Source organism: Toxotes jaculatrix, chromosome 10 (genome assembly GCF_017976425.1).
Source record: "Toxotes jaculatrix isolate fToxJac2 chromosome 10, fToxJac2.pri, whole genome shotgun sequence".
NCBI lineage: Eukaryota > Metazoa > Chordata > Actinopteri > Toxotidae > Toxotes > Toxotes jaculatrix.
In genome coordinates, this window is record NC_054403.1 from 21633282 (window position 1) to 21651560 (window position 18279).

At 39.6% G+C, this 18279-nt stretch overlaps 2 protein-coding genes across 2 annotated transcripts in view; both read right to left on the minus strand.

Annotated features, from left to right (window-relative positions):
* Positions 1–1949: 1949 nt before the first annotated feature.
* Positions 1950–6696, minus strand: LOC121188132. Its single transcript, XM_041047707.1, has 4 exons — positions 6679–6696; positions 6552–6596; positions 5782–6221; positions 1950–2407 (listed from the first exon to the last, which is right to left on the minus strand). The coding sequence occupies exons 3-4, from the start codon at positions 6214–6216 to the stop codon at positions 1985–1987; spliced, it is 858 nt and encodes a 285-aa protein (XP_040903641.1). The 5' UTR covers positions 6217–6221; positions 6552–6596; positions 6679–6696; the 3' UTR covers positions 1950–1984.
* A 5063-nt stretch (positions 6697–11759) lies between these two features.
* slit3 (slit homolog 3 (Drosophila)) overlaps positions 11760–18279 on the minus strand; it is a 224324-nt gene continuing 217804 nt past the window's right edge. The window contains exons 34-38 of the mRNA XM_041047960.1: positions 15491–15645; positions 14985–15145; positions 14214–14371; positions 13619–13824; positions 11760–13524 (exon numbers count right to left, since the gene is read on the minus strand). Of these exons, the coding sequence (XP_040903894.1) occupies positions 13271–13524; positions 13619–13824; positions 14214–14371; positions 14985–15145; positions 15491–15645 (934 nt within the window). The 3' untranslated portion in view covers positions 11760–13270. The remainder of the gene's footprint in view (positions 13525–13618; positions 13825–14213; positions 14372–14984; positions 15146–15490; positions 15646–18279) is intronic.

Sequence of the window (18279 nt, forward strand, 5' to 3'; positions counted from 1 at the left end):
TCATATCTTCAAGATAACAGGTTCCACAACCACAATGAAAAAGTAGCTTTCACTCTACATGCATGTGAGTATGCATGGTAAGAATCACTTTTGCACAGTGCTGTGACAAGTACTTTGCAGACTGATGAAAAACTGTCCTATGTATTGCATATTTGAGTACTTTGTTGATATTTTTCAAACAATGAATATATCTAAAGCATAGAAAGCCTTCTATTCGCCCACTTACTCTATGTATCCATAAGATGATTAATTATTTATCTCTCCCCTGTGAAGTAGACAACAAAGAGCATATAAATGGATCATCCTGGTCCTGTAAGAGTTCCAGATACTGAGAGGTATGAAGGAAGAGTTCTACAATAGTGCAGAACCACTGACAAGCATGCAGCATCAATGGACCAAATGTTCGATGGGTTCTTAAGGCTCTCTAGAGTGTTTCTTGTGGAAGAATGAGAACGAGCTTCATGCATCATCATTTGTAACCATGTTGCAGCTCACAACCACAAGTATTCATTTCTTCTTTTTGCACTGTACTAACCTGTAACATCCTGTGGAACTCAGGTCACATTTGTTCTGAATAATAAGTCTTTGGTCAAGGGCTGAGAAATGGCCACAGATAGCTTTTGCTTATCAGGTAGCTTATCAGGGTAGCTGCTGCATGTGGCTTTGCATATTTCCCAGGATATGGTGCTAATCACTTTTACACAATGTTGTTAAAAAAAAAAAAAAAGAACAGATGATCAACTGTTTTTGAAATAGTTTTTAAACAATAAACAAAAGTGAAAATGTTCTGTTACAGAAAATAAAGGTCATTACGACTTTTTTTTAGGAATGCACTCATGTTTAAGTTTAAGAAATGAAAAACAGAAACAAACATTTGACAATTTTTAGTAGTTGGAAGAAAACAGTTTGGTATCAAAACTACTTATCTCCATATGTCAACCTCTCTTTTCTCTGAAAATCAAGAATCACAGAAGCAACTATTCCCCTTAGGAAGGAAAGATATGAGGGAGAAATCATAAGGACTTACAAAAGACAACCATTACGAAGGACTGGGAAAGTGTATGTACTGATAATGGAATAATGAAGTGTGAGTGTGCAGGTTCAAGTGTCATTATGACCCGTTCCTTTTAGTAGTTTAAAGTATTAACGTAAAGTTGTTTTGAGCTTTTGTTTTTTGGCCTCTTGTAGGCAGCTCAATAAGCTTTATAAACAATTTGACATGTTGAGGTGTACATCATAAAGTTGATATGGCAAAGAAGTTAGCAAACAGTTGCATATTTATACATCCAGCTGACACAGAGTAACATTATTATTCATTTGCAGTCATATTTCTGGCCACCTGACAAATGTAAGTTCAACATTCACTCTTTTTTGGCTCTTGTTTGGTCTCTCCAAACTCTTGAGGCAAGTACATGACACTTAGGCTGCTAAATGTTCCACTAGGTTGCTGCTAACCGTTTGATAGAGCAGCTGGTTATTGCAGAGTTTGGTGATAATTCCCTGTGGGCTTATCAGTTCTGCTGTATTCTTTTACATATACAGTAATTTGATCCACTAATATTAACATAAAAATACCTATTAGTGCAGCATTGATAGTCCCCTAAAAAAAAGAAAAAAAAAGAAAGAAAAAGCATTTAAATAGCTGCTGAGTGAAAAAGGATTGTTTCTTGATAACCTAAACTTGAAAACCTAAATCATTTCCCATTTAATTCACTTTGCAGTTAGATTTGACTTATTTTTACACATTTCTATATTATTAATTGCCATTAATTTAATCCAGCAGATACACTAACAGAAAATATAAATTTGTGAATGATCAGTGTGAATTTACCAGTGCTGCTATAACCATTAGTAATGATGTTATTTCTGATTTAATTCATTATTACACAACTGTACTGAAAAAAAACCCCAAAATAAAACAAAACTATGAAGTGTCAAATGTGTTTTATTTTACATGACACTGAAGTACACACTTACTGTTCAATCAGTTGTCAAAGTGTACAATGTCTCTGTGAAAGTGCACAGGCAAACCGTTTTCACATTTGATTGCAATTCTCCTGGTGCGAGCTTGACCACGGTACTGACAGTTGGGATGCCTGCCCTGCTGGTTTTTCAGTTTACAGACAACAATGTCAAAGGGTTGGAGGCTTCTGGTCATCTCACCATATGGCTCTCCTGCTCGCTCACAGATGGATCTGACTATGTTGGTGGTAGCTCGGATGAAGGTATTGGTCTCCTTACACTCACTGCTGTCAGCTTTGGTGATGCCTCTACTTCGTATCACATCGTCACACCTGTTAGCACTCATCTGCCCATTGATATGTTGTGCTATAAACTTTCTGTACTGTGCATCCTGACAGAAGACAGTGGCAAAAAGCAGCAGCAAGCACGCAAACCTCATGATTCCCTGGTGAAGATAATGGGGGGAAAAACATGTTAATGAATTGACAGCATAGATGAATACTTTGCAAAACCATAAGATATCATTATTTTATGGTACAAGACTAAAAAACATTTCTCTTAATCTAAATATGGGCCCCGAAAACAATTTTAGGGGCCACATAAAAATGTACAGAAATATGGTATGCAAACATATTGTTAATTAAGATTGAATGTGCTGCAGACTGGCAAACAAATCTGCTAAACTAAACCGCAGCACAGCCATGATGCAAAAGCTCTGTATAAACTCTTATTCATATCTAGATAATAAAGAGAAAGTAAGAAGAAAAACAAACCTTTTATGTGCAAAGTTGAGTGACAATCAGTTCTTTTTCCTTCTTTACTTTTGCAGAGTCATTGCAGCTGGTCAGAACACAAAATCAGTGAATAGATGTCTTTTAGTCATCAAATTTGTCTTAAACATATACCCCGCTATATTAACAGCATATTTACCTGTATATGAACACGGTGACCGTGACGAGTGACAAGTCTCTGTAAACTACTGAGTCATTTATAGAATTCATGTGGACTTTGACTTCTTGGCCCAACAACATAGTGGGAAGGGAATTCACATTATGAGCGTGTTAAGTTGGGAAAAGGGTAAATTGTTTTTACTGTTTTGTGGAACATTTCCTAATAAGGCCTTACCAGCAACACATCCTTTGAAGTGCACTATGTTCTCGACAAGCCTTTCTAACTTGCACACAACTGTACAAGCAGAATGGTTTTAACATTATACAAAAAAAAAAAAAAAAAACCTTATAGAGTTCCTTCCTTCCTTCCTTCCTTATAGAGACAAGTCATTAATAACAGTGATACAATATGAAAAGCAATGTTTTTAACCCTGAATAAAATCTTCAGCTGCAATGCTTCCAAAAAGCATCCACACACAAGCACAAAAAAAATTCATGTTGTAATTTTTAGTTTGAAAGAGTTGCTCAATGCCCCTGTAAATAATGTTTTATTACTAATTTTCATTAGGTTTTTGACATAATGAGCCTAACAGCATGGAGAAAAAACTGTTACAAGGGCAAAAAATTATTAAAATCTTTAAAACGTTATTCCTCTGAATTTCCACTACCTGTGAACCTGCAGATTGTGCAGTCCCACACACAGATAAGTGTTATTAACACTGTTTATTAACACTGCTGCCATCTTCTGGTAGAAAGCTGAAGTTTACTGATTTCACAAATGAAGCTGAAGCCCAGAGGTTATTAAATGCCCATTTTGTTACTACACTTCATGACTTTTGTTACTACTACAATGACCAGACTGCTTGGAGCTGACAGAGGGGCTGTGGTAACTCAGATATAACCACCATTATCACCGTTATAACAACCAGTCTGACAGTACTTGTATACAACCCTATATACAGCTATCCCAGGTTTCTCTCTCTCTCTCTCTCTTCTTTTGCCCCCTCTTCCCCATTTCTTTCCTCTCAACCGAACTGGTTGAGGCAGACACCCACTCTGAGACTGGTTCTGTCAGACATTTCTTCCTGCTGATGGCGAGTTTTTCTTCTTTACTGTAACCAAGTGCTCAAGCTGAGAACAGCTGGGTTTCTCTCTATAATATTGTGAGGTCTTCACCTTACTTTGTAAAGTGGCGTGAGATTCTTAACACTATGATCTGACAGAGTAAAAATAAAATTAACCAGTGTGGAGAGTAAATAGCCTACATGCCCAGTTGCAGGTTTTCTAGCATAAGAGATTTCAAAGTAGTTTTCAAATTAAAGTAGTAAACAAAGTGACCTCAGCTTTACACTGTAACTCATTTTGTGTAATTATAGCATTTAAAAAAACAAAAAAACTACTCTTATGGTATGCTTCTGTTTGTTGAAAAGTGGGTGAATGCATTAACAAATAAATTAAATAAATAGGTTAAAACCGGTGCAGTCTGTTACTTTCACACATTCATACCCCTGGTGAGGTCAGTAAAGGACACAACCACCAGATGGCGACCTGGTACTTTTAGATAATAATATGTATCATCAAAAAGGAAAGAACCTACTGAATGCAACTTGAGCAGCAATTAAAATTCTCAGTTAAACTGGTTCAACTAGTCTTGTGGCCTTGCTTCATATGTTCAAGATAACAGGTCCCACAACTACAAGTTAGAAGAAAAGTAGCTTTTGCTCTGAATCATAGGCCACTGCCTCAAACTGTCAACACAGCTGCTGCATGTGGGTTTGCATGGTAAGAATCACTTTTGCACAGTGCTGTGACAAGTGCTTTGCTGACTGATGCAAACCTTTCCTAAGTACTACATATTTCAGTCAATGATGACAAAAAAAACCTTCTATTTGCTTCTAAATAGACAAAGAGCATCCAAATGGATCATCCTAGTCCTAGTAGGAGTTCCAGATGCTGAGGGGTATGAAGGAGGAGTTCTACATTAGTGCAGCATCAATGGACCAAAAGGCTAAAAAGCTCAGTAACTCCTGACTGATATTGAAGCACAAAAGCAATTGGTTGATGGGGTCTTAAGGCTCTCTAGAGTATCTGCTTCAGCTTCATGCATCACCAGTGTAACCACCTGGTGGTTCACAACCACAAGTTGAACTCAATTCTTCTTTCTTGAACTTCTACCATAGAACATCCTGTGGAACACAGGTCATGTTCTGAGTAATGAGTCTTTGGTCAAGGGCTGAGAAATGGCCACAATAGCTTTTGTTTATCTGGGTAGCTGCTGCATGTGGCTTTACACGTTTGTGATGCAAACCACTTTTAAACAGTGTTGTTACACTAAAAGCAGACATGATCATTTTACATCTTTTGAATTATGTTTTTAAACAATAAATAAAAGTGACAATGTTCTGTTTATTACAATGTTTAACTTACAATGAATATTATCCTTCAAGCTGAAACTGATTATTCTCTGCATTTTACCCACACCAAGTGGACCACACACACACACACACACACAAACACTAGAGATGCATGCCTGGTCGAGGGATCGAACCCGCAACCCTCCGGTCTCAGGTTGGTCCAAAGTCCAAAGCTGAACTCTTTACTTGCTGCACCCAAATATATAATAAGACAGTAATAAAAGTTTAGTGCTTATTATACAATAAAAACTAAAAGAATCAATACAATTTAAGTTTCAAAGTCTTTGACTGTTGGAATAACAGTTGACAGAACAATTTCACTTCAAGCTGTTCTCCTACTTCTATTACTGACAAATCACACAAAAACTATTAAATAAAATAAATATCATTTTGACTGGGAGCCATTACTACACCAGTAGCTATTTCGCATGACTCCATTATAAAATAGACACAAACATAAGTTGTCAAATGCATTTTATTTAACAAGTGAAGCAAAGTACACACATGTTCAATCAGTTCTCACAGTGATCAATATCTTTATCATAGTGCACAGGGTAGCCTTGTTCACATTTGATTATAATTTTCTTGGTTAAATCTTTAGCCTTGTAATGGCATTTGGGATACTTGGCTTTCTTGTCTGTCAGATGGCAGACAATAATGTGAAAAGGTTTCAGGCTTTTGGTCATGTCACCATGTGCCTCTCCTGCACCTTTACAGATGGACCGGACTTCCTTAACGTTGGCTTTGATGAAAGTATTTGTTGGCTTACACTTGTTTTTCCATCCGGTGATGTTTCTTTCATTCATCACTTTTTCACACCCACTGAAAGTCCCTTCCGTGTAGATATGTTGTCTTTTGAACTTTTCGTAGCGAGGTTTGATGTTTGCGTTCTGAGAGAGCACAGAGGCAGAGAGCAGCACCACCAGAAGACAGACAAACTGGATCCTCATGATTTCTTGGTGATGAAAAGGCAGGAAAAAAAAAATTTAAGGCTATTAAACATGGTAGTTATTAGTGGCAGCAAAGCTGGTCTGTTTGTCAGTAGGTCCACAAGTTTGGGTGACACTGATATGACATATCTCAAGAAGTACTTGAAAGAAATTGCCATAAAATTTTGTGAAGGCATGTGGTCAGCTTGTTGACTCACACATTCAAGATAATCATAATGTCACAGACCTACAGTGACAGCTGCACAGACAAAAGACAAAAAAAAAAACAAGATAAAAGCCCTGTGGGAGTACCTACTTATACTGGTATTAAAGAGGATGTAGAAATAGATGCAAACCTTCTGAAGACTTCTTTTTTCTTCTTTACTTGTTAGTTCTTTCTGCTCAAAAGAAAAAACACATTTGTTATATTGCCATTTACTGAAACAAAAGTTGATCTTATCTGTCATAAAAAAGTGAACTTACCTGTACCAGAGATGCTGCTGAGAGATGACGATGCATCTGCAAACCGTTGAGTCTTTTATAGCTCCTTAGCGTGTGAATTTCCCTCCCTCATATGTTCTCTACGTGACCCAACCACACATTATGACATGTAACCCACAGCTTGAGGTTCATTCTGTCTGCATACGGTGATGCTGAGCATCCTTGCTGCTACACCACTACCTGCTTTTAACAAGTTTAACTCCCTCCCCCTCCTCTGCTGCTGCTTTGCCTATTAGCATTTAAATTTAAGTGAACTTTAAATGTTTTTTTAAAATGTTTTCTTGTCAATCAAATCTCATGAATCTTAGGTTCTGTCAGGTGGTGAGAATCTATTTCCTTTTATTATGGGCTAAATATGATGAAGTAGTAATAGTGGAAACTAATAGTCACATTAAAGAGTGTGCAGTCTAATTCCCATAGGGTCATCTATCCTAAAATGTTTTAAGAATTGTTGTAGTCGATTAAAGGATAAATCAAATTACTTGTGCCACATTCTGCACACACAAGACAGTGCTGCCATACTTTGGTATGGCACAGTTGGTTTTATAAATCAAAAAATAAAAGATAAAGTTGCCAAGTTAAACAAAATATTTGTTGAGTTGTTCATGCTTTCTTAGTCATGCTAGCAGCATGGCCAAAGGTCATCACCATGAGGTTTGTGAGAGAAATGTCTCAAGAGCTATTGGATGATTACCATGAAACCATGGTAAATATTAAACCTTTCTGAAGATATCCTATGGCATGTAGTAGAGTGGCAGAGCAATTTTTAATTAATTAATTTATTTATTTATTGTTAAATGGAGGTGTGATGAACAGTCCAGTCAACAGATGGAAGTGATTCTCCAAGAGACAGAAAAAAAAAAAAAAACTTGTTCATTCTTCTGTGGACAAAGGATTTAATGTTTTTGGCAAATGCAAAACAACTAAAACATAGCACGCATCTCTCTCTCTCTCTTTATATATATTATATTATATTATATTAGATTCAACTTTATTGTCATTACGCATGTACAAGGGCAGGGCAACGAAGTGCAGTTTAGCATCTAACCAGAAGTGCAAAGCAGCAAGTGCAGGATATAAAGTGTCTACAGTTGAGATATATATTGACATATAGATGGGTAATTTTTATATATATACACACACACATATATATATATACACAGACACACAGACACACACACATATATATACACACATAACCCTAATAACAGTGAGAATGAAAGGATGGATTACATGTAGAAAAAAGACTTAAAGTGATCCCCCTCTTTCTGGTGAGAAGCAGAGGGTTTGATGATTTAACATCAGCCATGATGTTTGGGCTGTTCACACACATCTCTTAGTTATTTTCTTAGCATAGAAAAACATGTAGAGAACAACAGCTTATCCTCTGATACAGAAACAAAGCGACACTGGATACTCGATCGACTGACCACCAAAAAAGAAAACATTCAAACTTTTACATCCAAAAAGTATCAATGCAATAATCAAATACATGACACACTCATCGACATGCACATAGCCTGCAGTATTTCACTCACTTGCTAAAGGTCGTTACTCACAGCAACGTGTGTGTAAGAAGGAAAAGATGCAATCAGCAGCTGACATACGGTGCACACACTTATTCACAAACCACACATATTCTGCAGAAGAGCCAACAACCACTAATGGAAACAAACTGCTTATTCAAATCCGTACAGGTGCTGATCAACACGCAACAACACAACAGCTACAACGTCCGAGCAAACAGTGCAGTATGGCCTCCTGTGCAGCAGCAACACACAACAACGAGCTCAACACACACACACACACACACAGCTAGCAACAACAAACATTTCAACACCAGTAAAACAACCGACAAGCAAAGAAGAGACAGAAAGCCAGAGGTTGCATATGACTCACGTAAATAGTCGATGAAGTCCTTTCTCCGTCTGAAGCTTGAAACTGGACGCACCTGTTGCCGTGATGCTCATTTTGTTTGTTTGCACCATTGTAGCTAACCACAGATAGCGTTTTCCCTCCATCGTATTTTCCCAAGGCTAGTTAAACTCTGCTGTTCGTGCCGAGGCCCGAGCAAGACTGGCTTTACAACTTCTCGGTAGCGTGACTGACCGGGTCTCATTGTTCGACACTTCGACACTGTATGAGCTCTAATCAGAGGACGCCGACTTCACCTGGCCTTCCCGCGCTGAGGCCGCATAGTGTGCGCAGCGTCTCACCCATAGACTGTATAAGACATGGACGTAGCACCCGTGACGTCACCCATTGGTTTCGGTGAGTAGGTTTTGTGACCAAATCACGGGCATTTGAGCTGCGCCATCTTGGATTTTAGTGGGAGTGTACTTTCCATATTTGGCGGAGAGGCTGTTACTCTACGGGTCAGCCTGGGTCAGCCGGCCGAAAACCCGCCCACTTAGCTCGGAGCAATATTAAATATTTACGGCTTTCACCACTGCCTCCATCCACTATTCACTTACAGTTACAGCAGCCGCTTACTGACATAGCTGCTCTGTCCATGCAATGTCGGACTTTTTAAACAGAAAAATGAGACGAAATAAAATTGTAGCCTAGTATTCCCCCAAAAAATGTACTCTGAGAGCACGGAACACACCGCAACAGCGTTCCTAACATTAGCTGCTCCGGTTCTCTATCTGTATCAGCAGCGACCATAAATCGGCAATTAAGTCATAAGTCAGAGGCAAAATATGCTAATACATGCTAATTAGTGCAAACATCCAGGTACAATAGTGAGAAACATTGGCAAACAAACAGGGACACTACAGCCCCTGTCAACCGCTGCAGGTAGCCGGAGGCCTTTGGATGTAGCCGCCTAGCCCAGACTATGCTTTAGCAAAGAGCTAACTGCCACTGCCTGTCTATGGAGCTGTCACTCAACATAACCATGCGCTAATTTATGTAAGAACTTTAAGCCTAAATAACACTAAAACGGTTGTGGCACAAAAAAAATTCCCCACGGTGTTTAGAAACCAAAACCAAAAAATGTACCAGGCTGTAAATATGTTTTTTTAGGCTGTAAAGTTGGCAATTTTAACATGGGGGTCAATAGAGAATTGCTCACCTCTGGAGCCAGCCTCCAGCGGCAGCTGAGGAACTGCAGCTTTTTGAACGCGCAAGCGATCCTCACTGCTGAAACCTACAACTCCCTCCTTGGTGTCACCGCACGGACTGACGTTCTCAGGCTGTCACAACCCAGAGGAGCACGCAAAGACATGTCTGACGTGACAAACAAAGAAAACTATTTGTTTGTCAAACAAAGTAAACCTTTATACCGTGCTCATAGAGGTGGACTAAGTACTCAAGTTTGAGTTTTTTAAATTTTTATTTTATCTATTTATTTATTTAATTTTTCAATAAAGAAATAGTCACAGGGTAAAAATGTTTATTCCTTGGCACACTTAGTGGATAAGTCCAGGTCTTCCAATAATAGTTTCCTGTATGCTTCAAGGAAATTTCTTGAATTATTGGACGACAGAAAAAGACAGATTAAAAATGGTCCTGGAAGCAGATTTAAATGCTCTCAACTCAGAAGCTAAGTATTAGCCATTTTAAGAAAATAAGGTTAATACTAAGGTTAAAAAAAAAAAAGAAAGAAATATACCAGAGCTGTATATGGGACTCCACTCCGATCCACACTGCCGGGACAAATGAGGTGGGAGATTAAGATCTACAGTCAGATGAATTTTTCAAGAACTCAGACTTGGAAGATGAGTGTAGTTTCAATGGTAGTTTAATTTCAACATTCAACATAAGTATCAATTATCACTCGCATATTCATGTTTTTTTTTCTTTTCTTTTTTGGAAATGTAGGAATGTAGGAAAATGGAAATGATTGACTTTACCGTTATTTCTATGGTCAATAACTAATAACTGAGGTGTTTTATTCTGTTCACAATGAAGAACTAAATCTTGAGGATCAGGAGAAGAAGGGATGAGAAGGGCAAAGAAGCAGGCGACAGGTAAAGGGTCAATTTGTTGCGAAAGTGAGCGGAAGCAAAGAATCAGAAAAACCAAAGGAGAAGAGATGGTGAAAATGAGTAGCTGGAGCAAAGAGAGAAAACATCATAGATGACATGGGAGAAAAACGCAGGGAGGGAAAGGGAAGGTATGAAGAAAAGAAGTGACAGGAGTCAGATAGAAGGAACAGAAGGTGTGGAAAACCGTGACAATGACAAACAAGGACAATACTGATATGTCTCAAACCCAGAACAAACTGTAAAAGTGTGATAATACTTTGAACCTGTTGTAAACAAAGCAACTGTGTATAAAGTAAACAATACAGTAGTAGTTACATTAAAGTATTTTGCTAGGCTTGTAATTGTATTAGTCATTTATGGGCAGTTAAAAAACATACTAATGTTGAAGTTCTTTTCAGCTGTTCTGTGGTACCTTGGTCCAAATCTGATTCTTTCATGTGTCATAGAAGCTTCTTTGACGTAGCAACTGAGTCATCATTGTGGAGGTTTGCTGTGCAGACTGGAGCACTCTGTCTTTTGGTCAGTAACTGAGAGACACTTATTAAAACCTCCACCCACATTGTCGAAGTTGAAATTTAAATCACTAGCATTTTATCAAAAAGCCTCACCTTAAAGTTTTTGAGGCACATGCTCCATCAAAATATTCATTTTCATGTCATCACATCATGGACCATCAAATTATCAGATTTATCATATAACACACTGAATGCATCACAAATTATAACTACAAGAGGAAAAAAAAAAAACCAAAACCAAAGCGGGTTTTTGCTGATGCTGCAATTTCACATTCAACATGAGGCAATGATGATATGCTTTCTACAACAAATAATTCATATCTAAAGGTCTGTGGAATGATTAGGGCTTCTCTCAATTTTGGCCCATTTGCTTTGTTTGCTTTGGGATTTCTATCCATTTCATAGGGCCTGCCCACATCACATGATCAGGAGAGTTGGATCATTTAAAGAAGGCCACTATTTAATTTTGATCGTGTTGTCATGGAGTCACATGTGACACAACAGTGCCAACTTCCAACCAAAAGGATGAAACATTCAGCGGCAGCATTTGACAATACCGCAGAACCATTTCTGAATTTCAACATAAGTACACGTAGGCACTTTAGCATGTATAAATCAACAATTTCAGTCCATCATTTCTGACATATTTCTTTGTTAAGGCAAATAGGGCTGACTTTGGTGTAATGGCTTTATTCAGAACAGCTTCCCCACCCAGTCAGAAAACCAGGCCATGTTGAGCAGCCATTCAAAGAGCAACTTAAACCAGCAGAAATTTGTGTTTTTGCTGTGTTCACTCCAGTGGTTTAGCATCTCATATTGGTGCAGTGATATGTATGTATGATAGTGTATGTGTGTACTCTAGGGTGTGTCAGTACACTGTGACATCACTGTTGGGGTCGGTTGCAGGTGCAACAGAGCACACTTCTGACCACACCCAACTACACCCAGCAGTGATGCACACTTGAAATAGGAGAGAAACTGGAAAAAAGTTACTCTTAAAAAAAATAAACAAAAACAGACTTTCACAGTCTTTGTTATCTGAATGGGTGGTCTAAAATTTTCTTCCTGTTTTCACCTGAAACTGTGAGCTCTCATGACTCATCTGGGATTGCCTTGGTTTCTGTTTTAAAACAAGATTTAAATCTCAGTAGCTATTAGGCATAGACTGAGCCTGATGCTGTATTTCACTATTGCTGAGTTGAATGGGAACTCCTAATGAATAGCAAATGCCTTTTCAGATTTTCATGTCAAACCTCATGTGGCTCCAAGTCTGGTGTGCAACAGCAAACTACAGAATAACACATTAGCAAAAAAAACCCAAAAACAAACTGTTAAATCATCTCTGTGGAAAGAGTCTTTTATGTTTTCTCAAAAAACTCACATGTGAGGATGATGTCCATTATATAGTGAAGCAGGTTAGCTAGGCACAGTTCCCTTTCAGCCTCCAAGAGAGAGGGCGACAAAAGACTGCCCCCTTTTGCTTTATTGTGGAATCAACGGAGCTCTTCTCTTCAGACCCCTTCTCTCAGTGTCCAAAGCCTCCCACACATCAGCACTCACATTAACATCATGCAAATACACTTAGAAAATATAAAATTCATTGAGTTAGGGTATATATTTATATAGATTTATACATACATATAAATTCATATACTTTTAAGGAATGTTAATCTATTTTGTGGTGTACTTTTTCTTCTTACAAGGTACAAAATAACTTTTTTATACTATGTAACACATTATATAATCAACATATTAAAAAACTCATCAGTCCTTTTATCATTTTTTTAAAAAAAAAACATAATAAAAATAAGTTCTATGTTTTTCTCACTTATATCTTACAATATATTTTCTCTCTGTCAAAAACACGCACACATGTCCCATTTTTGTTTGTGGTTTCTCTTGGCAGCAAATTGGCAGCGGTCAAACTGAATGTGGAAAAAAAAAAATCACATAATGATGGTGCTCATCAATGTGGAAAACTCTCAGAGCGACAGCCTCGTTGATGTGTAGAATTCACAAAATGGCAGCGGTGGGTGTTGCAAAACAAACGAACAAACTGCGGTGCTGTTACAATGGGCACTTGGAGCAGCCACATTCCAGAGCAGTTTCCATCTCCTCTGAGTACGAGGTGCCGTCAGTGCAGCGGAAAACCACCTTCCTCCTCCTGCTCTTGGTGACGCCACAGCAAACACCGGGGGGCGCTGCGGACTGGCACGATCGAGGACAATCCATGCGTGGAATCTTGCTGGTGGACGTGCATGTTCTCATGGGTTGGTGGCGCTTGAGCTGCTCCCTCACCATCTCCCCCTGACACGTCAACTCTGGACATCGATGGAGAAGGGGAGACCAAAATTAGATGTCAACCGATATGTCGACTGATTTCCATCTTATCTTTTTATGATGTTTCCATCTTACCTGTTTCACAGGATGGTCCGGTGTACCTGGGCTGACAGTGGCAGACTGGATCTCCTCCATCTGACACACGACACTCCCCATGTCCGCAGCGATGCCCCCTGCAGGCCGCAGGCTCCTGTCGTCGATCACAATACTGACCCTGGTAGCCTTCACTACACTGGCAACTGTAGGACTGACCCTTTGGCACACACAGACCATGAACACATCTGGAGTATGAAGAGGAGGAAGGACAGGGGGGAGGAGGAGGTTAAGACTAGGTCGGGTCTTATTGTGCATTCATACCTCGAGAAGCACCATGAACAGTTAATCTCCTGTATTGCTGAGTATCCAAAAAAGCTAAACCAGGAAACTAAGGGATGATCAAAGGTTTTAGCCATGGGGCTATGACAGCTGACTGCAACCAATCAGATCCTCCCAATTATTTCATAGGATAAATTTGTCAAAAATGATGCTTAGGGAAGGTGCACGTGACCACACATCTGTGAGGTGGTGGTACAGCATAAAGTTTCTTTTTAGGCTTCAATTATTTTACATCCATTTAGTAAATTATACTGAAAACTATAAACGGTGCTCAGCCTCTGGTGAGCCTGCCTACCTGCTGTTCTGACAGGGGTTTGGTGTTGTCGTCTGGTCACACAGGGCCCCGCTACGTCCTGGAGGACAGTCACATGTTACCCCCGTCTCTCCTCCCTCCCTGCATGCACCCTGTGCACACACACTGCAGGTATGACACCCTGCAAGAATACCATCACCCTGGTGACACAGCAAGAAAAGGAGAAAATACTGTCAGTGGAAGCCGAGACAAGGGCCTTTTAATGGTAATAGATATTAACACTTTGAAGTTGCATGAATGCTACATCCTTCATCAGCACTGGAAGTCCAGGGTAAATAAAGATCCAAAATGGAGAGATGATGTCTCTTCTTTTCTACAGCGGTGACCAGTATGGGTTTGAATCCCCTGACACTGACAGCCATGAGCTCCCAGCTCTGACATGTGAGGCTTGTTCAGAAACTTTAGTTGGGAGTATCTCTGCACTGTTGCCAGGCTGGTCAATGAGTCTGGGTCACAGAAGCCTTTGATAGCACCTCTCCACATTAAGATGTGTTTTTATTTGAAAAGTTACATACTGTTAAGATCCTTGCTCTGAAACCAAAAAAGCTGCACTTCTGTCACAATATTTTGCACCATGACAACTTCACTTGACATTTCTGCTGCATGTCTGCTCTCTTTTGCAAAACATAACTTTGTTGGTCTGTTGATAGCTTTGCTAAAAGGGCACACCTACATTAAATCCCCATGTGTGGATACTACAGTAAACAATGCCCTATTTGCCCAGAAAAAAATAATCTTCCCCCTTGTGATTACCTTGCCCTCGACTCCTTGTGTTCGCCCTCCGCCTGTGGCTCTGTAACTCAGATCTTGAGGCTCCCCGTTAATTCGGACATTGTGAATGCAGCCATTAAAAGCCTGAGGAGAACGTTCAGGGCCTGGACGTAGACCTGAAGCCACCACCTCGGATGGTACACCTGGGAAATGGGGAACAGGGCAGAAAGATGTGGAAAAAGCAGATTGAGAACACAGACAAATGTGTCTTGCCCTTTTCTGAAGAAACGTTGAGCAACAGCAGTTCTCCATCTCCTCTTCACATCCCTTGCTGGGATTTAATGTCTGAGTGTGTGTGTGTATGTGCATGCTGTGGGCAACTGTATTTGTATGTAGCTGTGCCTGGTTAACATGTGATCACAACCACAAAGAGGCAGCAAAGGGCTGGCGAAAGTAACACAAAAAGTAAATCTATATATTCAACACATATGCCTACAGAAATATATATTCATGTGTATATGTTTCAGTGTGTGTGTGTGCACATGTACCTCCTATGTAAAGCTGAGTGTTGTGGTCAACAGACGGTTGGCGTGCTAGCTTGCCCAGGCTCTTGGGGGCTCCGTTATCCACCACCAGGCTCAGAGAACGGTTCTGAATCAGCAGCTCGACTGTGTGGAAAAGCCCATCATTCACCGACTCCACGCTGTTACAAACATACACACACAGAAAAAAGGAAGGAGAGATTTTCAGAATGGTTCCTATTATGATAAATTACTGTTGAATTGTACACCGAACAGGAGAATTTGTGGGGGAAAAATATGATAGAGCAAATTGAAAAGGCCAGACACAAAACAGACTCCAAACATTTTCAAGTCAAACATTTTTCTCTTTGTTTTGTTGTGTTTGCAAATCGACCAAAGTAAATGAAAAAGAAATTAGGGAAATCTGTGCTGAAATGTTATTTTCAGACATAAAACAGACTGATTACATCCTCAATACAGTGTTCTTTTGGAACAGATTAAAATGTGCCCTTGATCTAGACCATGGTTTCCTAACACGGGGGTTGAGGCCCTGAATGGATCCCCACGCAGCACATGGCCTTGTTTATTCTGATGGGCTTGTGCCTTGGGGTGAGAGATTGGCACAATTTAATGGCCAGACTCAGTCAGTTTAGACCCTTGTGTTACAGAGAGAAGCTTTGTTACTAGAGCTCTGATATTTGTTAGAAGAAATAATTGTTTCCACTGAAGAGGAGCCTGCAATGAACCAGGAACATGACCTTTTGATCCATGTCTGACCTTAGGAACACAGTGTGTGTGTTTGTGTACAAGAGTGTGTGTCTGAGATTTCCCACTAAGTGGTTTTTGCTGGAGGGGAGACAGACAGCTATAGAGACAGTGGTTTGGCACAGCCAAAAGAGGGAGAGAGAGCGAGAGTGAGAGACAGAGTGGGAAAGAGAGGTAGATGGTGGGGTGGTAAAGTTGCCTTCATTCACCCAAGTTCTTCCTTCCCCAAACCCGGAGAAAACAAGCAGAACATCAAAAAACATAAAAAAACAACTGAAGCCACTCTTTCCGTTGGTGGTCTGCTCCAGACTCCCACAGCGAAATATCAAGACAATACATCCCTTTGTCTGCAGCCGCTCATTGGCTAACTAGTGGAGGAGCCTAAACTCAGATTTGACTGACAGCTGTTTATAGAGTGTTCAGATTACACTGATGCGGCATTAACAGCCAATGGAGCAGGGCTGTGAGTTCTGGAGGCGGGCCAGCATGACTTTCATAGAAAATGCTGACCATACAAAAGGAAAGAAGATTTAGATTGTATAGAAGTAGGACAATAAAAGGATGGAGATGGGGCAGAAGAAATAAAGAGAATGTGGAAAAGGGAAGAGGAGAAACTGAAGGAATTCCCTCAAGGTGTTCCTGAGATATCGCGATCATGAGAATGGGGCAGATGGACCCAACCTGAAAACATGACACCTCTGGTTTTGGCTGTTACCAGTGCAAAGACACAATCACTAACAAAGTCATTTATGCAATCAACAATGGCAAAAACAAAAAACAAACAAAAAAAATGTACTGTTCTTCTGGACATTATGTCTAGTTCATTATTCAGCTGGTGGTTTCTAAAATAAGAAGTGCTACTTCACTGTAGACCCAACACAGACACATACATGGTTTCCATTAGGATCCATGTAATTTAATAATGGTCTCTAACAATCCTGCTGCAACCAAGCAAAATGATGGTCTGCTAGCCTGAAAGATTAGTTCTCTACCTCACCACCCTCCTCTCCTATGTATTCCCACTCTTGCTTTCCTTTTTCTTTTTTCCATACATCTCCTATCCTTCTCTTCTTTCCCTTCTTCCTGATTATCTACTCTTTCCTCCCAGATTTCTCCTCATCCTTTCTTGTTCTGCTCTGTCCTCCTTTCCCTCCTTAACACAATTCAACAGACATTTCTACTCCTTTTTCTCTTCTAGAGCTTCTCCACTTTCATCCAAGAAGCTTTTCATCCCCTTTTAAATTTGTTCGAGTGTCTGGAAAGTTAAATCAAACAAGCAGCTCACACAACTGAAGACATTCTCAAATTGATTTTTTTGCACTGGTTTGAACTTCACACACTCATTTTGACACACAGCCACACACACACACAGTCTGTGTGCTGAAAATGTTGTGAGTCCAAAGCTCCACCAGGTGGCAATAGATGACAGTGTTTCCCAGTCACAACTGCTGCCAGCCCAGCAGGCGAATGGGTGCATGAGTGCGTATTTGTGTTTGACGTTTGCCATTGTCAAAACACTTGTTTTGACAACTGGATGTTTTCGAGAACCTGACACATGTGCATGTGTTTACATGCGTGTGAGTGAAATAAAAAATATATAAATACAATCATATTGATAAATATGGTTTTTATCAGCACCTGAGAAAATTTATATATATCCATTTTTTTGATGAACACATACAGTATATCTGTGTGTGTGTGTGTGCATACGCAAGGGTGTCTTTGATGGTCTTTGAAGTTGGCTATGTTGGCCCATGTATTAGTAAAAAAAACCCAGCCCATTATGGAATTCAATAAAAACAAACACACAGCCGTAGCAGATTTCAGCTGCCTCTCCCTCTTATGTTCACTACGTTCACCCAAACCCACAAGGGACGTCAATTTCCTGTCAGTCCAGAATCAAATATACCCTGAATGAGCACATGCACTCACAAATAAACGTTACTAAAAAAAAACTTCCTAAAACCAAAAACCTGGCTTTTTTTCATATAAATGAATCAAATACAAACCCAAAAGTAATTATAGCTCATTGACTTTATCTCAAACCGAAA

Bases quoted from the DNA above. Each gene is read 5' to 3' on its own strand.
- LOC121188132 (XM_041047707.1), bottom strand. From the start codon at position 6,216: ATGAGGATCCAGTTTGTCTGTCTTCTGGTGGTGCTGCTCTCTGCCTCT. The intron at 2,408-5,781 runs TGATTGAACATG...TATCTTCACCAG, and splicing joins ATATTGATCACTGTGAGAAC to GGAATCATGAGGTTTGCGTG.